General features: G+C 41.1%; 1 protein-coding gene across 5 annotated transcripts in view; it reads right to left on the bottom strand.

Moving 5' to 3' along the window:
• il1rapl2 (interleukin 1 receptor accessory protein-like 2) overlaps positions 1 to 19,113 on the bottom strand; it is a 499,122-nt gene that overhangs the window by 91,278 nt on the left and 388,731 nt on the right. For all 5 annotated transcript variants that reach the window (XM_076890749.1, XM_024804223.2, XM_076890753.1 and 2 more), the window contains one exon: positions 4,975 to 5,049. In XM_076890749.1, the coding sequence (XP_076746864.1) occupies positions 4,975 to 5,049 (75 nt within the window). The remainder of the gene's footprint in view (positions 1 to 4,974; positions 5,050 to 19,113) is intronic.

Raw genomic sequence — 19,113 nt, 5'->3', positions numbered from 1 at the left:
TGATTTCCATGAAGGCTATTTAATTTCCCAGAGTGCTTGGCGTGTCATTGGGAAATGAACATCAGCAGCTGAGGACTGGTTGAAGGATAATTTATGGAACAAAACACAGAGAGTGTCAGTAAAAAACACAAAAAACGCTGCCGGTCAGATCGGCCACCTTCGGGCTTGGACACGTTACTACTAAACACTGCTTTTTGGTCTCTGGGTCACAGCTGGAGACCCGACTCTCATCATCGGTGACGATCCCTGACATGAAGGTTGGGTGAGTCTAACACAAAGTGGGGATTTAAAAGCAGCAGCAGCACAGCTATGAAGGGGAGACGGACCAACTTTAAGCCAACTTTGGTTGTTTTATAATCTGGATGTTAGCAATATTTCTGTCTTAAAACAAAAAGTTTGGAAGCAAATTAATTTCGTTGTGTTATAAAATCTAAATATAAGGTCAGATGTACTTTATTTAGATATTATTTTGCTATTATGTTATTTATGTCTCACAGCAGCCAAAAACAAGAAAAACATCCATAAAACAGAGAATCACTTAAAAGAATCTCAATAAAGGAGAAAACTGAAAAAGAAGTGAAGCATTTAGATGCCTTAAAAAGCTTGCTCTGAATTTTATGAATGGCTGAGTTTGATTGTGTAGTAGACCTCTAGTGGTCGCGTGAATGAGTGCATGTTAAAAATCTCAGATGGGGCTGTTACTCAGGAAAAGTTCTAGAACTGCGACTACTTTCAAAATGACGTCCCAGTCACCAGCCCGCAGAGAGATTTTGAACTCTTTAGTTCTTCCTCTGCCCATTCAATGCAAATCAGGCAATAAATAACAGCCTTAAATCAATGAAATGGTTCCAAAGTATCCCAACAACAACTAATCCCAAACTGATGCCAAAGACATGAAGCACGACAGCGTTACAGCGGCACCCTCTGCACTGAATGAGTCACATGCGATAGATTTGAAATGAGCTGGCAGGTTGTGTTTGGATCATAGATCCAGCTTGGTCATCAGAATAGCAACACTTTGCTGTGAGGAGTTGACAGATAGATGGAAACAGAAATCAGAGTTGGAGGCCGTTAGGGTGGATGTCTGAGAAAGATGGATGGACAGACGTCAGAGGCTTGTGACAGTCCAACAATTAGCTGAGCTTCACCGGGTTTAAATATCGATCTGAGAACAATGATTATTGAATTAAATGATGAACCTTAATTTGTTGAGCCTGCGATGAGCAGAAAGCACATTTTACAGTGTTAAATTAAACTGCGAGTCATATCGCGGTGTTTCATAATTTCAGCAACACTGATCTTATACTCACATTGGTTCTCAATCTTTATGCTCCGTTTGTCAGGCTGCGTTGTCACTTCCATTTCTCTGTTATGCTGGGAAAAATAATGGGAACTGATCGTTTCCTGAATACTCAGTTAAACATGCCCAGTTTTGGAAATGTTTGTTTTTGACTTCCAATTTGAATATATTTCTGACTGTGACAGTTTGGAAACAATCAAAGAGTTTAATTGGCAACAAAAATGTATTAAGAGATGGAAACTCTGAATGTGTTTAAAGAGGCAGAAAACATATTTTATTCTTTGGACTCCATCCAAAGTATTACTATTGATTAGATAAAAACACAGCAAGTCTTCCAATAACTCATTTATTCTCATCTCTTTCACATATTTAAGTTGCTCATCCTTAGCAGTAGTACTTAACATTTATTACAAAGCTGCACATTCAGAGTAAGGATGAATTTCCAGGATATCCGGGACGTGTGTAGAACTCCTCAAACACTGTTAGCTTTTCTGATTTTACTTTTGATTTCTTTTAACACAAATATCACAAATTTATGTTTAATAGTTATTTTTGTCTGTTTGTTGCCTCTAGACCATGTCAGCATAGTAACAGGAAATCGCATGTATAACCCAAGGCATTATGGAATAATGACAAAAGCGGTGGCGAGCAGGACGGCAGAGAGAAGGAAAAAGTAAATAAAACCGATATTAAAGGAAATAGAAAGTGAAGGTACCGAAGATGAAATGAGACAGAAAGAATAAAAGGATGGAAAGAAGAGAAAAAAATGAGTGAAAGTGTAAATATAAAGAAGAAGAGTGGAGCAGATGAGTGGAGGAGAGAGGGGGGTGGAGGAAAATGAAGAACATAACTGTGGTTGCTGATGTAAATCTCCCCCAGGTTAAAACAAGATGATAATTAAAAATGTACCACAGGGTCACACTGTGGCCGTGTGTGTGTGTGTGTGTGTGTGTGTGTGTTTGTGTTTGTGTTTGGTAGGGGTGAGAATGCAGTGCCCATTAAAAGGTGTCCCTGCTGCAATCAGTGTACAGAGGCCTTAGGGCCTATTTGTTACTACATCAATCTGGAGTTAATGGAAACACACAAATGCGCAGACTTGTGCACACATCCAAACACATTTCTGCCTACAGTGCTAACATTGTCAGAAAGACCGCCAAACAGCAGGGCAGACACACACACACGCGCATGCATGATGGGTTTATACACTTAAACACACACAACACACGTGCAGCTGGGAACGAAGGCAGCCAACTGGGCCATCCTCAGAGCACAGCGCACACTGATTGGTACACAAGCAAATCTTAATGAGATCCTTTCAGCGCTGAATTTTTCATGTTTCTCTCATAGATTCTTCACCTCACCTGTCTTGGTTTTTCATGAGCAGCTTATAGATTTTTTCTTCACCTTCCTGTTAGACGTCACGTTTCCTGTTGCTTTCGTTATATTGCTACGGCGACGGCACTTAAATGTCATTTTTTTGAGGCTGATATAAATTACCAATCCAAACAAACTTTTACTCTCATCTGAAAATCATCTACTGAAGATGAGTCGAAGTGAAAGGACGGGAATTTTTTAAATGTCACGGTTTTGACTCTCTGCCAGGTCGCATCAGTAGATAAGACAGCTCTGCGGCGAGTGCCGTGTGGGTGCTGCAAATATTTAAGCGCAGAGTAAATTGGTTTGAGAACATATCTGCACATAAGTCATTGTTAGTCGTTGACTGGGGGAAATAAAAGAACACAGACGCGACGGGACTGCAATGGATAAAGTGCACGGTGACAGGCTCAGCGAGCCACCGTCTCTGCATTATCTCACACGAGACTCTAAATCTCTGCCTCCTGTTCAGTGGTCAAAGCTGACCTCTAGCTTTCTAACCGAAGGAGCCAATGACCCTTCAGGGTTCAGTAAAGTATCCTTTTACAAAGCCCCAAGGAGCTATACCAGCTGATGTGATTATTTTTGGCCAATTGGCTTCAGTCTGATTCACAAACCAGGCTAAACTTAGAAGAAGTTTGCTCATATAAAAACACACTGACTGAAATGTATATGGGAAATTTCTCAAGTCATGATTTATGTCTTGAGTCTTTATGTCTTTAAGTCTTGAGCCACGGGGCGATCGTGGCTCAAGAGTTGGGCGTTCGCCTTGTAATCGGAAGGTTGCCGATTCGAGCCCCGGCTTGGACAGTCTCGGTCGTTGTGTCCTTGGGGAAGACACTTCACCCGTTGCCTACTGGTGGTGGTCAGAGGGCCCGGTGGCGCCAGTGTCCGGCAGCCTCGCCTCTGTCAGTGCGCCCCAGGGTGGCTGTGGCTACAATGTAGCTGCCATCACCAGTGTGTGAATGTGTGTGTGAATGGGTGAATGACTGGATATGTAAAGCGCTTTGGGGTCCTTAGGGACTAGTAAAGCGCTATATAAATACAGGCCATTTACGACAATGGAGAAATTCAAATGCTGAAGTAGTGTTCCCTTCACATACATGTACAGGAAGAAAGAGTAGAAGTCAAGGTCATGGATGTGGTTTTGGGCAGGATCCCATCACAGTACTGCCAATCATATCCAAATGCCAAATCACAACAACAGTCACCAGAAAGCACTTTGTATTGTAAGGTGAAGACCCCATAATAATACAGAGAAAACCCCAACGATAAATGGACCAACAATGGTGGCAGCTACTAAGTTTTAATATTCTTTCTGGGTCACAAAATAAAACTTTTAACATATTTTCAGGCGAGAATGTAGCTGTGTAAACTTCAAATATCTGCTCGGTTTATCAAGACACCACATATTTACAAAAGTGCTCCAACGTTTTCGGAGACGTCTGTTACCCACCAGAGTCACCAGAGCCGGCGAGAACACCGGACTCTCGCCACAAAATGTTTTCAATTCCCCGCGGTCTTTCACTAGTCAGGTTAATCAGTTAGATAACCTAAAAATCTTATTGTTTGGCTTTTTTCCGTATTTTATTTGTTTGTGAGTAAATCAGTTTGGCTGAGATTAAAATTATTAGATTAGATTCAATAAAACTTTATTAATCCATCGGGTGGGTTCCTCCGTTTTTTTCACACAGCTGAATAAACGTCAAACAAAAAACTGATTAAACAGAAGTGTGAGACATCGAGAATTTACACCGAGTTTATTAAAGTCCACTGAGACAGCAGTGACGCAAATCTGAAGGCTTCGGCCCACGTAGACCGCGAAGGCTGGGTCCTCAGAAGGATGCGGCCTAGGTTTTGGGACACAGCTAATAATCTCCACTAACTTAACTCCTGTGAGGCGACCCTAAATATTTTATTTGCAGTAGTTAAAAAAAGACAATGACTGCTAAATGTAAATGACAGATCTGCAGAATCGATCAATCAGCTGTTTGTACGCTTAGCTGCATCTTTCATCATCAAGATGCAGAACCGTTAACACATTCAAGTAGACTTCCATCGCTAAAGTTCACGCATGCCTGAAAGGCCACAGTAAAGTGAAACGGATCACATGCGCTGCCACAGGCTGAAACCAAAGTGTTCGTGGAAACGCCCTGATGGAGCACGCCATTCCACGAAGAGACACCAAAGTGATGAGCACTTTGCACCCAGAATGGAGATGCCATTCTAAAAATAAGGACCCAGAGGATCATCACCCGAAACCAAGGATAAAGAAATAGAGAGGAATTGCTGTTCCTCACCAGGTGTGACTTCTATCACTGTGTCTTGTCTGTCTGGGGGGAAAAGGACCTTGGGAGGTTGTGTGGTCTGGAGAGCTGAAAGAGAGAAAAGAGAGGAAGGAGATCATCATTAAAAGTATGCTGGGCTTTGGACATAACATATATTATCACTTTACACAGTTGCCATTTTTAGAAAGAAACATTCATTTTACAACATTACGCTGTTGATAGAAAAACAATGGAAAACCACAGCTGTACTGCAGGCGTAGAGCCCGAAAGTGCAGTGTTTTGTCAGGAAGAGCCCCGAGGGAGAGCTGACCGTTGCCCCCATCAATTGATCAACGGCCTGCAGTATCACAAAGCCAAATATAAAGAGAATGGAGCTACCCAGCTGTCACACCAACTAGATGCTGCCTCAGTCACAGAGACAGCTCACAACACAACTTTTCTCACCTAATGATTCCTTCTTGTCCCTGTGCAGGTGAACCTGTTGATGAACTGCCTTTGTCCTCTGATGACCAGCAGCGCTCTCTGCTTCCACTCCTACCACCTTCCCATTTTACCTCACTGACTCTGAAAAGCCAGCGCGCCGTGCTGCCCGACACCTTCCCCCCCTCACCACCTCCCAGTGTCTAACAATCCTCAATACTGCTGTCCTCCCTTAAAAGCCTGTCCTATTCCACACGTAATTTATTCTGTGTCTGAGCACATGAAGGTGGTTTCCGGAGTTAACTAAGCACCAGCTGATTAACTCATATTGTGATCATTAAAAATGAGTTACTATTCAAAGTCTTGGCTTATACTGGAAACAATTCAGGGTTCAGTGTCTTGCATAAAATGCCCTGTCATACAGGAGGAGGTGAGAATTAACATCAACCATCAGTCAGCTGGGTTGTAGAGCTATTAAAGCTTCTTACATTTAAGAGCTGTTCAGCAGATTGTAATTCAAACAGCCTCAGAGGAGACCAGACTCCTGCACCACCTGTGAGCTCTGTTTTTAAGCTTTACAAAATCTAGGCCATGACAAGAGACTTTGGCCAATTACGTGTCTTTCAGACCAGATCTGGTGCTGCATAGGCGATTAGGCACAATGGTACAATATCACAAGCACATCACTGAACTTCTACCAGGAAGTGTGGGGTTACAATCCTGCATGAAGCCAAACAAACGTAGATTTTAATCCATATGATCATATGCACACGTGCATTACAGCAGAGCGATATATATTTTTTAGATTATAGTGGTTTGGTTCTTTTCTAGCTTTATCCAACTTTATTTTATTGCCAAATGTTTGGTGGTGCGAGATTTGCTCGAGCATAAAAATAAAGATTGCAAGTGTTATGTGTGAAAATCAACACTTGGTTCATTTGATACATTTTTTTCAGCATCCATTAGACACAAACAAGCGCAAGAACAAAGCTGAGGCTTAATATCAGGAGTAAATATAGAGTCGAAAAGCACTCGCTCACCTACGACGCCTTAATTACTTTGACTTTTAGGAAACAGATAGTTTCCCACGTTGGATTAAATGCTCTTTATGTGACTTTTGCAGCATGGCAGAAGCACTCAACACAGGTTTCTCTTTCCATCTCTTTTTCTTCTTTCTTTTCTTTCTCTACTTCTTCCTTTCCCCTCAGTAACACTGTCAATCTCTCCATCGCTCCATCCTCGTGTTTCTGTGACAAGACTGATAGTTTCATTTGCATTCTGAAGGTGCCGCTGTGCCCTTTTAAGATTAATGAGACAACCCTTCACCTAGACCTACTCTTGTTCTCCTCTCTTCTGTGCTCCACTCCTCTTTTACTTTCCTCTCCTCTTTCACAATCTTCCCATAATTTCGCTATACACATCTATACGACCGCTGCACAGATCCTCCCCCATTTACAGTTGTAAGTCTTTCTGGCTTACTGTGTTTCAAATTTCATGGCTCACAATTTCATTTGGGAGCTCATGTGTCCCTTTGTGAAAAAACAATGGTGCTGTATCCATGTTTTAATCGTCTATATATCTTTATGTGCGGTAAACTGTCCTTTTGAATATAATATTTCCATAATCTCCCATTTTGAGTTTGGACTTTGCTTCCATGTGTCATGTGGTTAGAAAATCAACAGTACATGCATGTGTCAATTCTCTATGAAAAAGACTAAAAATTGTGTTTGTGAGTGTTCTGAGTCTGCGCTAACTTGAATTAAAATCAAAGGTCTGCTTCAAATAGATGTTAATGATGGGGTTGCTGTTTACGTGTATCAGCCAGGCTCATAGAAAGGCAGCAGCAGGAATTAGAGATCGCTGAACTTTTGAAAATGGTTGCTTGTGTCGAAAATTACAGGACACCAGTGATGCAGAGGGTGTGTTTTGTCGGTGCTTACGTGCGTGCTAGGACGGCGCCAACAGATGCGTCACATGATTAATTTCCACCCCGCAGCAGTGATTCACAATGGCTAATTTCAGTCTTTGTTTTTGTACTTCTTTACCATCTAAGAAGCGATGAACGCATAAAAAATTCATAGGACAGAACAACAACACTGTGTTTCCACAATTCATTGTAACTCGCTGCTTTTCGGTTGTGTTATTGTTTAAATCGATGATGAAATGGAGAGGTGTGAGGACACAAATGGAGACTGAAAATACCAGAAAATGAAAGCAAAGAGGACCTGCTGAATGAATATGCTTGGGATTTGTTTTTTTGGCTGTACTGTGTAGAAAATAAATGTAAATTTCAGTCATCAGCGAGAAGTAGTAGCAAACATTTGGTTTATCAAAACTAAAAACAGTTGCTGCTGGAAATGAGGTTGTTGAGAACAGGACTGGGGCTGAACTAAAACTAAACAACAATCAAAGATAGAAAATTGAATTCCAACACTTTTCAGTCTGAGTTTGACGATGGAGGACAGCAGCAATTTGATCTACTGGGTGAAAACTGATTGTGGAATAAGTGGCGTGAAATGGTTTGCCATCTACCTCACACTTACTGATAACTCAAAGAGCTTTTTAGCCACATTTGGTCTAATTTGACTCATGTATTCATAAAGCACTTTATTCTATACGCTTAATTGACCTTTTATTCACAACCATAACCAATTTAGACTCACCACTGAACCTGACACGCATCTGTTTGGGTTGTGGTAGGAAACAGAGGCAAGCCCTGCAGGCACTACCAATGGCCGGGGGGTTAGGAGGTTCAAACCCAGAGTCTGCATGCTGTGAGGTGACTCTGCTGATTGCACAAATTGCTGCCTGTTTTCATTAGGACTGCTCTAGAAGTTAGACACATGGTGTGGTTTAACTGCTGACATACCTACAACTAATTCTTCTTCTTTTTTCCTCCACCAAGGAGATTATGTTTGTGGTCATATTTGCATGTCCTTCTGTCTGTAAGCACGGGAAGTTGACAAGTTTTGACTGAACATCCTTTGAGGTTTTCAAGGCCGACTTAATGATTTATCAGTCAAAAACTGCCAAAAACCCTTAAACTTAGAAACCACGACTCTTACATGTGTGGTGTGTATTATCGACACGTTGAATGTACCATATAAAGATTCAAAATACCGCACTGCATCGCATTTGACCTCTGACCTCACTTTTACATCTGCCTTCCTTTCAACTTGACCCCAAAATGTGTTGTGACTTAAAGAAAGTAGGCAGCACGGTGGCATGGTGGTTAGCACTGTTGCCGCACAGCAAGAAGGTCCTGAGTTCAATTCCAACATCAGGCCGGGGTCTTTCTGTGTGGAGTTTGCTTGTTCTCCCCGTGTTTGTGTGGGTTCCCTCCGGGTACTCCGGCTTCCTCCCACCGTCCAAAGACATGCAGCTTGTGGGGATAGGTTAATTGGATAATCCAAATTGTCACTAGGTGCGAATGAATGTGAGCGCAAATGGTTGTCTGTCCCTGTGTGTTGGCCCTGCGACAGACTGGCGACCTGTCCAGGGTGTACCCTGCCTCTCGCCCTATGACAGCTGGGATGGGCTCCAGCACCCCCCGCGACCCTGAAAAGGATAAGCGGAAGCGAATGGATGGATGGATGGAAAATGTACTACTGACTGCTGGAGGTTTCTTCCTGTTAAAAGGGAGTTTTTCCTTCCCACTGTCACCAAAGAGCTTGCTCATAGGGGGTCATATGATTGTTGTTTTTCTCTGTATGTATTACTGTAGGGTCGACCTTACAATATGAAGCACCTCGAGGCGACTGTTGTTGTGATTTGGTGCTGTATAAATAAAATTGGACTGAATTGAAAATGATTCTTTACTTAGACCTTTTATAGTTACACAGTTCACTGCAGTGTGGCACATTCAGCAGGGCACAGTAATAATCACGTGCTAGACCCCACATAAAGTAGACAACGTTTATTTTAGTGCAGTTTTTACAGAGGATGCTGTATAAACTTTGGCATTTTTGTTCAATTCAAGGAAGCTGTAAATGCGTGCACATCCCTGTTGTCATATATTACTGTGCCTGAGGGTCAGAAACTTTAGAGCATTTCCAAGTAATTTGAGCAACATGTCTGTCAATAAGAATCATCCAGCTCTGATCATTTTAGCTCTGCAGGTGCTCACATAGATTAAACCATTGCTTTCCTTCAGCTTGAATCTTGGATGGAAGAAAAACTGTTTATGTCATCAAACCTAATGTGAACTTCTACTCGAATTTGAAATTTTTGAGACATAGCTCTCCTGTTAGCATTAAAAACAATATTACAAATCAGTGCCATTTTCTCAACATAATGATCATTATTCCTGCTGCCTCGCCCGTAATATTTGGGACTGCAAATGGAATGACTTCAGCATTTCAAGGGTTGCTTGATTTTTGACCTTTTGAATGTTCATGTCCACAGTAATGTTGTTTTTTTTCTTCTGCAAAGAAAAAGAATAAGAAAAAAACTGAAACCAACTGGTTGAAAAAAGGCACCCTGTTCTTGCATGCATACTAGGTTTACATTCGGTGATTCTCAAAACTAAAGATTTGAGATCCAATAAATGTGTGATTTTCATTCCTCATTAAATATGCTCTGGGCGGTAAATGCTCAGAAACATCAAATAATGAATTATCATATGTTCAGGCCAGAAGGTAGACAAAAGGAAGCTTTTGTCTACCTTTGGCCTGGTTGACTGTATATTAACTGGCTGTGAATGACTGTTAATGTAATCTCAGCCAAAGCGCTTGCTGTGGACCGATCCACTGTGTCATTCCTCCTCTTCTCAAAAGGCAACAGAAAAAAAGGCGCACATTTTGTGCTGTTAAGTGTGCATAATCAGATTCTACATTCTGTATATCAAATTGATTTGACCTTTTGGGAAATTGTAAAATGTCCAAGCAGGGAATGGGCAGAGACACGGGAGACATTTATGCTGGGTGTGGATACATCGAGGATGTATGTCATGCCCTATTCAAAGTAAAGTGAAACATTACTGGAATGTTTTTTAATCAAATGTTAGCAAAGCTTTACAAAGAGGGACACAGACATACTTCTTGTACTTCTCTTCCACTTCATTTCAAAAGCACGGTTGAGGATTAAATTATTAGCCCCTGTGAAATATAAAGCAGAAAAGGATTAAAGGCCAGTAGATGTTCTAAGGATGAGTTTTCTTTGGGGATCATCAATTATTTGTATACAAAGTTATCACAATGTTTCCAAATGCCAAGAAATGGAGTGAGAAGTATCATTAAGAAATTCAAAGAGAGACCCCCAGGACAGAACACGCCTGACTGAGGTAGGACGAGAAAGATTTCGAAGACCAATAGTTAGAGACGTTTCTAAAGAGCTTGGAACAACTGCTTAGACACAAGAGATTAACTTAGCCAAGTCAGGAAATGTAGTATCAAAGATAACAGTCACTAGAACTGTGCACAGGAATGACTGTGATGCTGCAGACCAAGAAAAATGTCTTAGAGCCAGACTGGAGTAGAGTACCATAAAAACAACAACAGGGATGAACAAGAGCTCTACAATCACAACAAACATGTGTGAAGTACACTAAGAACAACCTGGAGAAAGATTCTAATAATAATAATAATAATGGAGTGGATTTATATAGTGCTTTTCAAGGCACCCAAAGCGCTTTACAATACCACTATTCATTCACTCTCGCATTCACACACTGGTGGAGGCAGCTACAGTTGTAGCCACAGCTGCCCTGGGGCAGACTGACAGAAGCGAGGCTGCCATATCGTGCCATCGGCCCCTCTGGCCAACACCAGTAGGCAAGTAGGGTAAAGTGTCTTGCCCAAGGACACAACGACCAGGACAGAGAGCCCAGGGATCGAACCGGCGACCTTCCGGTTACAGATGCGATTCCCAACCCCCTGAGCCACGGTCGCCCACTCAAAGTGTCCTTTGGTCAGATAAGACTAAACTAAGATGTTTGGAGAAAGCAGGAGGAGAGAGACCACAGGGAAGCACGGTGGTGGGAGCATTATGCTGTGGGGACACTTCAGTGTGTCTGGGACTGGGAATCTCATCAAGGTGGAAGAAACCATGAAGGATGTGTGAAGATTCTGAAAGAAAACCAAAAGCGGTCAGCAGCAAAACTGGGCGTGGCACATAGCTTTGTCGTCTTACATGACAATGACCCAAAACACACGTCCTGGTGAAGAAAGACCTCCAGAAGTTCAAAGTGAGCGTTGCTGACTGGCCTGCACAACGTCCTGACTTTAAAATCTGTCGGGTGAACCAAAGACCAGGGTCCTCGCTAGAAGGCAGTTAAATCTGGAGGATCTGGAGAGGTTTGCCAGAGAAGGACAGGCTGGGGTTGCTCCAGAGACGTGCGTGAAAATAATTATAAACCAAGTAAAAATAAAAGTGCCACCTGTGCACAACTGCAGCAAATGTATGCATGTTTATCTGTGAATTATCTGTGTTGTCTCAGTGGATGGAGTGAACACTTTCAGCGAGAAAGAGAGTGCGTGCACTTGTGTGTTCATATATGCGTGTAAGCTTTGCATTCAGCATTACTGTTGTGAATGTAGGCCAGACACGAACGTACCCACTGATATGCAAATAAGCTTGTGTGGGTGTGTGAACATGTTAGTGAAAAATGAGTGTGAATTTCCATGCATGAGCATTTATTTATTTGCTAGTGTGTCTGTGTGTACATGAGTCACACATGCATATTCATTTTATGCTGGGATACTTTGAGAGCGACTTGTGAGTCAGCTGGTACCTTTCAGAAATGATGTCAATATACGTCAGCAATGTTTGCAAGTTTGTTCATTTGACAGAGATATTCAACACAAACAAAGACATCAGATTCATAATGACGTACTGACGCTGGTGTTTTCATTACGAGCTGCCAAAACTCGAGGTGACCGTACCAAAGAGAAAACGTACTTACTGGTGTTTAAAATCTTTAACTTTACAATCAGTTAGATTTGATAAAGAGTTGCCTTAGTCAGTCAGCAGAAACAGTTGATGTACAGTCACTGGACACTTCATTAGACAGACGTTGCTAGAAGTGGGTTGGACCCCTTTATCCTTTAGAACTCCCATAATACTTTGTTGCATAAATTAAACTACAAGTGTGGGTAACATTACTCAAAGATTTTGGTCTGAATTGACGTATCAGGATCACACAGTTGCTGTTGTTGTGTTATCCTGATAGAAAACACCTTAAAAATGGGCACACTGTCTCATAAAGGGATGGACATGATTAGCAACAATACCCGAGCAGGCTGTGCCATTAAAAAGATGTTCAGTTGGTACTAAGGAGCCAAGTGTACCAAGAAAATATCCCCCACACTATTACAAGCAGCAGCAGCGTGAACCATTGATACGAGGACGGATGGATCCAAGTCTGACCCTACCACAAGAATGTCTCAGTAGAAATTGAGACATCTGATGCGTGTCTGCATTCATTGGATGTAATCGGTGGTTATTTGAGTTAATGTCGCTTTCCTGTCAGTTCAAAGCAGTCTGGTTATTCTCTACTGACCTCTAAAATCATCAAGGCATTTTCTTTGCTGTTCACTTCTCTTTTCTATATCTGTTTCTCTCTTCCTCGAATCATTCTCTATAAACCCGAGAGATAGTTGTGTTGGAAAATCCCAGCAGATCAGCAGTTTGTGAAATACTCAGAGCAGCCTGACTGGTAGCATTCAGAGTTACTCAGATCACTTTTTTTCGCGGCATCCGCAATCACGCCTCACCGGCTTAAAGGGTGAGCCAGCTCCTGAATGGTGGTTGTTGTTGGTGGTATGTGCCTGGCTGGGAGCTGCAAAGCTGCAGCCGAGTGTTTGTACAGCAACTGGAAAGAATAAAAGATCCTGGAAAGCATGGAAATGCTGCCGGGTCGGCCGTGGTTCTATGACAGGGTGTTCAGAAGCAGCAGGAATGAAGGAAAGCCAGGAAAGCAGAGGTGAGAGTAGGGACGTTAAATGTTAATGTAGGGACTATGACTGGTAAATTGAGAAAGCTGCAAGGATTAAATGGTGTTAGTTGAAGATGAAAGAATGCTGCACAGAGTTGAATCAGGCTCCTGGTGGTAGAGAAGAGATTCCAGATACCGGTAACTAGTTCATAGTTTGGTGAGGGACAGCGCCAAGAAGATGGGACTTGGTGGTGGAATGAGGAAGGATAGGCTTTTTTTCCAAATACAGAGGTTAGTAAAGAAAAATGAGATGAAGAAAGCAGACAGGAGTGCTGAGAGAGGTGGCTGAGACGAAGAGGACATATATCAATTGGTCAGTCAGAGGCTGGAGTTGGACAGCCCTGATCTAAAGCAACAGACTGACCAGGATGGACGGGATTTGAAATGACTACTGTAGTTTTCGGGTCATAAGCCGCTACTTCTTTCCCACACTGTGAACACTGCGGCTTATACTTGCGTGCGGCTAATGCATTTTTTTGTGCACGGTATATATTTTTACCGGTTGTTAAGAGTTGTAATGTTGTTTGTGCACTGTTACGTAAAAAAACCATAAGCAACGTAATTTGTGTGTTACTGATACGTACGTATACTTACAGGAAGCCGTGTTACAGCTGCTGTTCGAGGAAAAGAAGCATTTGCAGTATGTATTTTTGTATGTTACCATAACGTTTATGTTACCATGTTTATGTTACCTTACGGATTAAATTAAACGTTAAAATTCCTCACGTGTAATATTTCTGTGTAAATATCTCATATTACAAGTGAAACGCATACGGCTTAAAATCCGGTGCGGCCTTGTACAAGTACAAAATTGATTTTCTTTCTAAAATTAGAGCATGCGGCTTTTAATCAGGTGCGCTCTGTAGTCCGGGAATTACGGTATATCAGAGGGACGGCTAAATAAAAAACATGTTTTTATAAACAAACTATCTGGTTTGCTTAAGTGTGTTGCACTGCTTTAAGTGTTGTTCCAAACATACACATTCTTAGACCTTTTTAAGATCTTCCAAGAAAATGTGAAGCGTGAATCATCATCAGTAGCAAGGGAAAAAAAAGCCTTGTAGTAACAGAAAACTGACTCTCAGGCAGTTTAGCTTTATTGTAATGTCAGTGTGATGATCTGCTGCTGTGTGAAATATGCCGAGGCCAATTTCTGACGCAACAAGCACTCTTTGGAACGGGCCCGAAGGTGGAGGACGCAGTGTAAAGCAAGTGTGTGTGTGAGATCGATGGGCTTTAATGTGACCCCGGTGCAAGTGCCGAGGTGAGGGATGCATATTCATTGTAGGTCCTTATCACAGATACCATCTGCTCAGGAGCAGTGCCACACTGGAGGGACACCCTGATGGAGGAAACAAACGCTCTCCCTTAACGCTGCACATTGAGCTGAATGATTAAAGGCATATATTAAAAATGAAGGGCTCTGGAGGGGAGAGAGAGGTTTGCAGATGAAAAGAAAAACACAGACGAGCTTGGATATGACAGGTACGAGGTGAACAGTTTTAACTGGCAGAAAGTGTAGAGAGTGTCACTTTACTTTTCTCCATCTTATAAAACTGACTGGTTAGGCGTTTTGTCTTTTGCATTTTGCAGAAAGGAAATTGAACATTTCATTTCAATTCCAGTTTATTCAAATAGTTTGTTTTGCAGTGTTAGAATTGCCACCCGACACAAAAACATACAGTGAACTGTAAAAACGACTTTTTACAAAACCTTTTCAGGGAACTTTAAAACTTATATTCACATTTTCACTAACACATCACAGAAATACCATGAAATACATCCTTTTATTTAAAATGTAATTGTAACAGGCGTTAATGCAGGAACTGTGACTGAAGCCTGCCGATGAGTCTTAGTCGAAGGTAAAATTCTCTTCTGAGGATCACAACGAAGACCCATTAGACTGTGACCCCCAGAGATTTTTGATCTCTTGTGGCTAGTTGCAAAAAATGATACCTAAGAACTGCGAGAGCAGGAAATATAAGACAATTATTGAAAGAGAAAGAATCGCGATGACTTAGAGCTGAACACTAAAACAGATAATAAGCGGCATATGAATAACGAGAAGCTATCGACGAGCACAGCTGGCTGCTGCAGCTCCAGTTTGAAACACAGACATGTGTATCTGTGTGTGATAGAGAGAGGGAGGGAGGAAGTGTAGTTAGTGATTCTAATTAGTTGATTCAAATCAGTTAAGGGACTGTTACCTAACTGCCGCTGGTCCCACCGACAGCATGGATGGGAACGCACACTATTTCCATCATAGTGGCTGAAGGGGACTCAGCCACCCATGGAGATTAAGCTAATTATCTTTCTGCTATCTGTACGCTAAAGTGCTTTCAATCTCTCACAATGGCTCGTATTAAACAGGTTGAATAACCGTCAAGATGCCGAAGTGGAAAGTAAAGCATCAGCTTCTTGAATTATTTTCACACAATAAAAGCAAGTCAAGTAGCAATCGATTAAGTAGAAGAAAATAAAAGAACATAATGACTGAACAGTTTATATAAGGAAATCAGAAATCGGTTGGTGGAAGGTAGCTCGATAAAATAAAGTTAAGGGAAGCATAAAAAGGGAGGATTTTACTATTTGCTTTGCTATCAGTAACAAAGTTTTCCATTTCTTTAAAAACATGTGGCTGAACTCCTCAGCCTCTTTAAGGGAGGAGCAGCCACTGCCCAAAGCTCGTGATAGCAGGTGAGGGTGGGGATAAAGATTGAGCGGTAAGTCTAGTGCAGGCATCTCAAAGGGCCGGCGCCCTAAAGCTTTTCCATTTTCCATTATTATAAATTCTTACTTTTATATTCCTGTTTTCTGATTTCACTATAGAAATAGTTGTAGCATTAGCTAACAAAATGACAATCAGTAACATTACCATAATTAAATAATGACACTAAAATGAACTTTAAGGATGTGCAAAATTGATCATCTGGTGTCTGGCTGGCAATATGTGTTTGCTGAAAACATTCAGGATGGTACAAATTAAAAAGAAAACTAATATATTATATTTTAGACATTTACATCGTACATCTTTGGTCCAATCTGGTTAATCGTGGTAAAAAAAAAAAAAAAGGGAGGGGGGGGGGGGGGATAAATAGCACGATGAGCTAAAGTGACACCTTTGATGTATTTTCATTACTGTAACTGCTTCAAAATGTATTAAAAATGTAAAATTTTCTATTGCATTTTGGGTCAAGTCTAGCTTGGTCCCTCTGCTTGGTAAGAAAAAAAAAACAGACTAAGCTGCATTTGGATATATTTATTTATACTTTATGCGCATCATAATGAATGAGTCTGGCTAATACCATTACTGTTATGGAAGCAGTTCCCCCAGCTGTTATATATAATTACCAGTCAATACTGATTATTAATAATTGGAAAAACTATGTGAAGGTCTGAATTTAAATGGAGCAGAATTATTCTCATATCTGCTGCATTAGTGTTGTATCCATGCACCTTGTTAGACTGTGTCCATTTTCCTGGTAATTAGATAAATATCTAAATTGCCATTTTCTACATGACTCTGAGTTACCTACAGGTTATATAATCACAACATCATGAATGTTTAAGGGATATGAGGATGTAACCACCTTAAAAACAGATAAACAGCCTCTGACTATAAAGTTTGTCATGAAGGTTTGGTATGAGCTGGCAGATTCATCTTTCTGTAAACTGGGAAAGCATGATGGTGTTCGAAAATGTAACACCCTGAATGATGATTCTGATAATCGCAGATGAACGTATGATTGTTTGTTTGTTTGTATTACAGCTGATGAAAATACATCAAGCAGATTTATTTTTTCAACATTCAGTCATTAAGATGACTTCCTCGACTGTCTTTCCACGTCTTTTTCACTTAAACTAGCAGCGCCAACACTGCACCACTCGCACCATTATGTGTGTCTCTACATGTTTACAGAGAAACCACATCTGAGCTTTTGTACTTTGGACAACACTGATCTACAAAAGGTCCTTTTAAAACTTTTCAAAAAGGTGATTTTAGGCCAAAGTGTTGATTATGATGACAAACGCATTCATGACATTGAACAACTGAGGTCTCTCTCTCACACTCTGTGTGAGCGCATGTGTGTGTGTGCGCATGTGTGTAAGTGCATCTGCAGAGGGGTGATAAGACCTTTAATAATGAGCTTGTTCATTCAGTCATCAGTCAATGCACTGTCACTCTCTAGGCCGTATTCAGCCATTAATGCATTTTTCATTTTTATACACATAGACATTAACAGGAGGGGAGAGAGCCAATGAACAGTGAGAGTGGTGAGTGGGGTCCAGACAGTGACAAAATCTCCTTTTCTCTGTCTCTCACTCACATATTTTGTCAGCAGAGAGGTCATACCTAACCTTTAACTATACGTCTACGTACATCACGTGCACACATATGTCATCATTTACAAAAAATTATATAAATCTTCAGCTTGTGTCTTTCAAATGGAAAAATAAAAAACAAGCTTGATAAGCTCGTAAATGCAGAATCCTGATGACTCACAATGCATTTGTGATTTGAACACAAGTCATTTTAATCCAGCTCAGTTTAACGTCTTCCTCAGGTTTGGTACATAAGCTGCGAGCCCGAGAGGGCGACTGAGGCAGGAGGTGGACGAGCAGTTTGGGAGATAACATGTAGGTGCTGCCTAACAGAGACACATAGTCGCGGTTCTATCCCGTCAGAGGACTTTCTATGACTGGGAATCTGAACCCTGACATTTCTTGATTTATTCTAACTTATGTTTGTTCACCATCCAAAGTTATTACAGAGGGTTTTTTGTTCGCACCACACACAAGACTGGGTACCAAAGAACAATGTAAACACACTTAACACTTAGAATGTGTGTCCTACCCCAGTATCATGCCTCCCACATCCATACCAAGAAATGCTCATGTGTTGATCTGGTATAATCTTCTGTGTGTTCCACATGCACAGGGAACAAATGGACAACAAACAGAAAGTGACAAGGGGCACATTTCACTGACATACATATTCAGCATGTAAAATCAATGTTGGGGATTAGGATGTATTGATCTGAATATAAAAGCTGAATATTGTTAAGTCACTATTGATGCCACCTGGGCAGACCAGGAGAATGAATACCATTATCTATGAAAATCAATGACACTAGTGTAGAGAGGATTTAAATAACTTTGTCTTTTAGTCTTTAGCTACAGCAACCAGGCAACTTTTATTGTGTATATAAATGTGTCTGTAGCATTTATTTTTATTCAAGCAGTGCTACACGTTATTCAGTTTTAATGAAAGTTGTGATGTATCAATATTGTATAGAGGGGTTAGTGCCACTGAAAAATGTTTTTAGGTCATGACTTTGTTTTTTCTTTCTACCAGAATTCTCTGGTGAGCCTGAGAGGTCAAACATGCTGCAGCTTAAAAACATCACCAAATAGAAAAATGCAATATTTTAAACACAAAATCTAAGCAAATACATTAGCAATGACAACAGCTGCAGAAGTGATAGAAACCAAAGGATGTGAAGGATTGCACTGAGACAAGGATTCATCAGTGTTGTGACTTTTTTTCCCCCACTCGATAAAAGTTAACGTGAGGGTTCCTGATGGTTAGGGACAAATGCAATCGCATGGCAGGATGCTGTAAACGGACCAAACTTCAGTCAGGAGAACAACTGAGATAATCCATCCACAATACGAGGTTAGTCATTAATATACTGCTGCAGGGGCTGGGCTGTAGTTAAAGACTGAGCTTTAAAATGAACAGTGATGATAAAAACTGAGAGAGGCCGACAGTGATCACTGACTGTTTTTAGGGGCTT

The sequence above is a fragment of the Maylandia zebra genome, linkage group LG2 (assembly GCF_041146795.1).
Source record: "Maylandia zebra isolate NMK-2024a linkage group LG2, Mzebra_GT3a, whole genome shotgun sequence".
Taxonomy (NCBI): Eukaryota; Metazoa; Chordata; class Actinopteri; order Cichliformes; family Cichlidae; genus Maylandia; species Maylandia zebra.
Note: the sequence above shows the minus strand (reverse complement) of the source record. Positions and strands in the feature narration are given on the sequence as shown.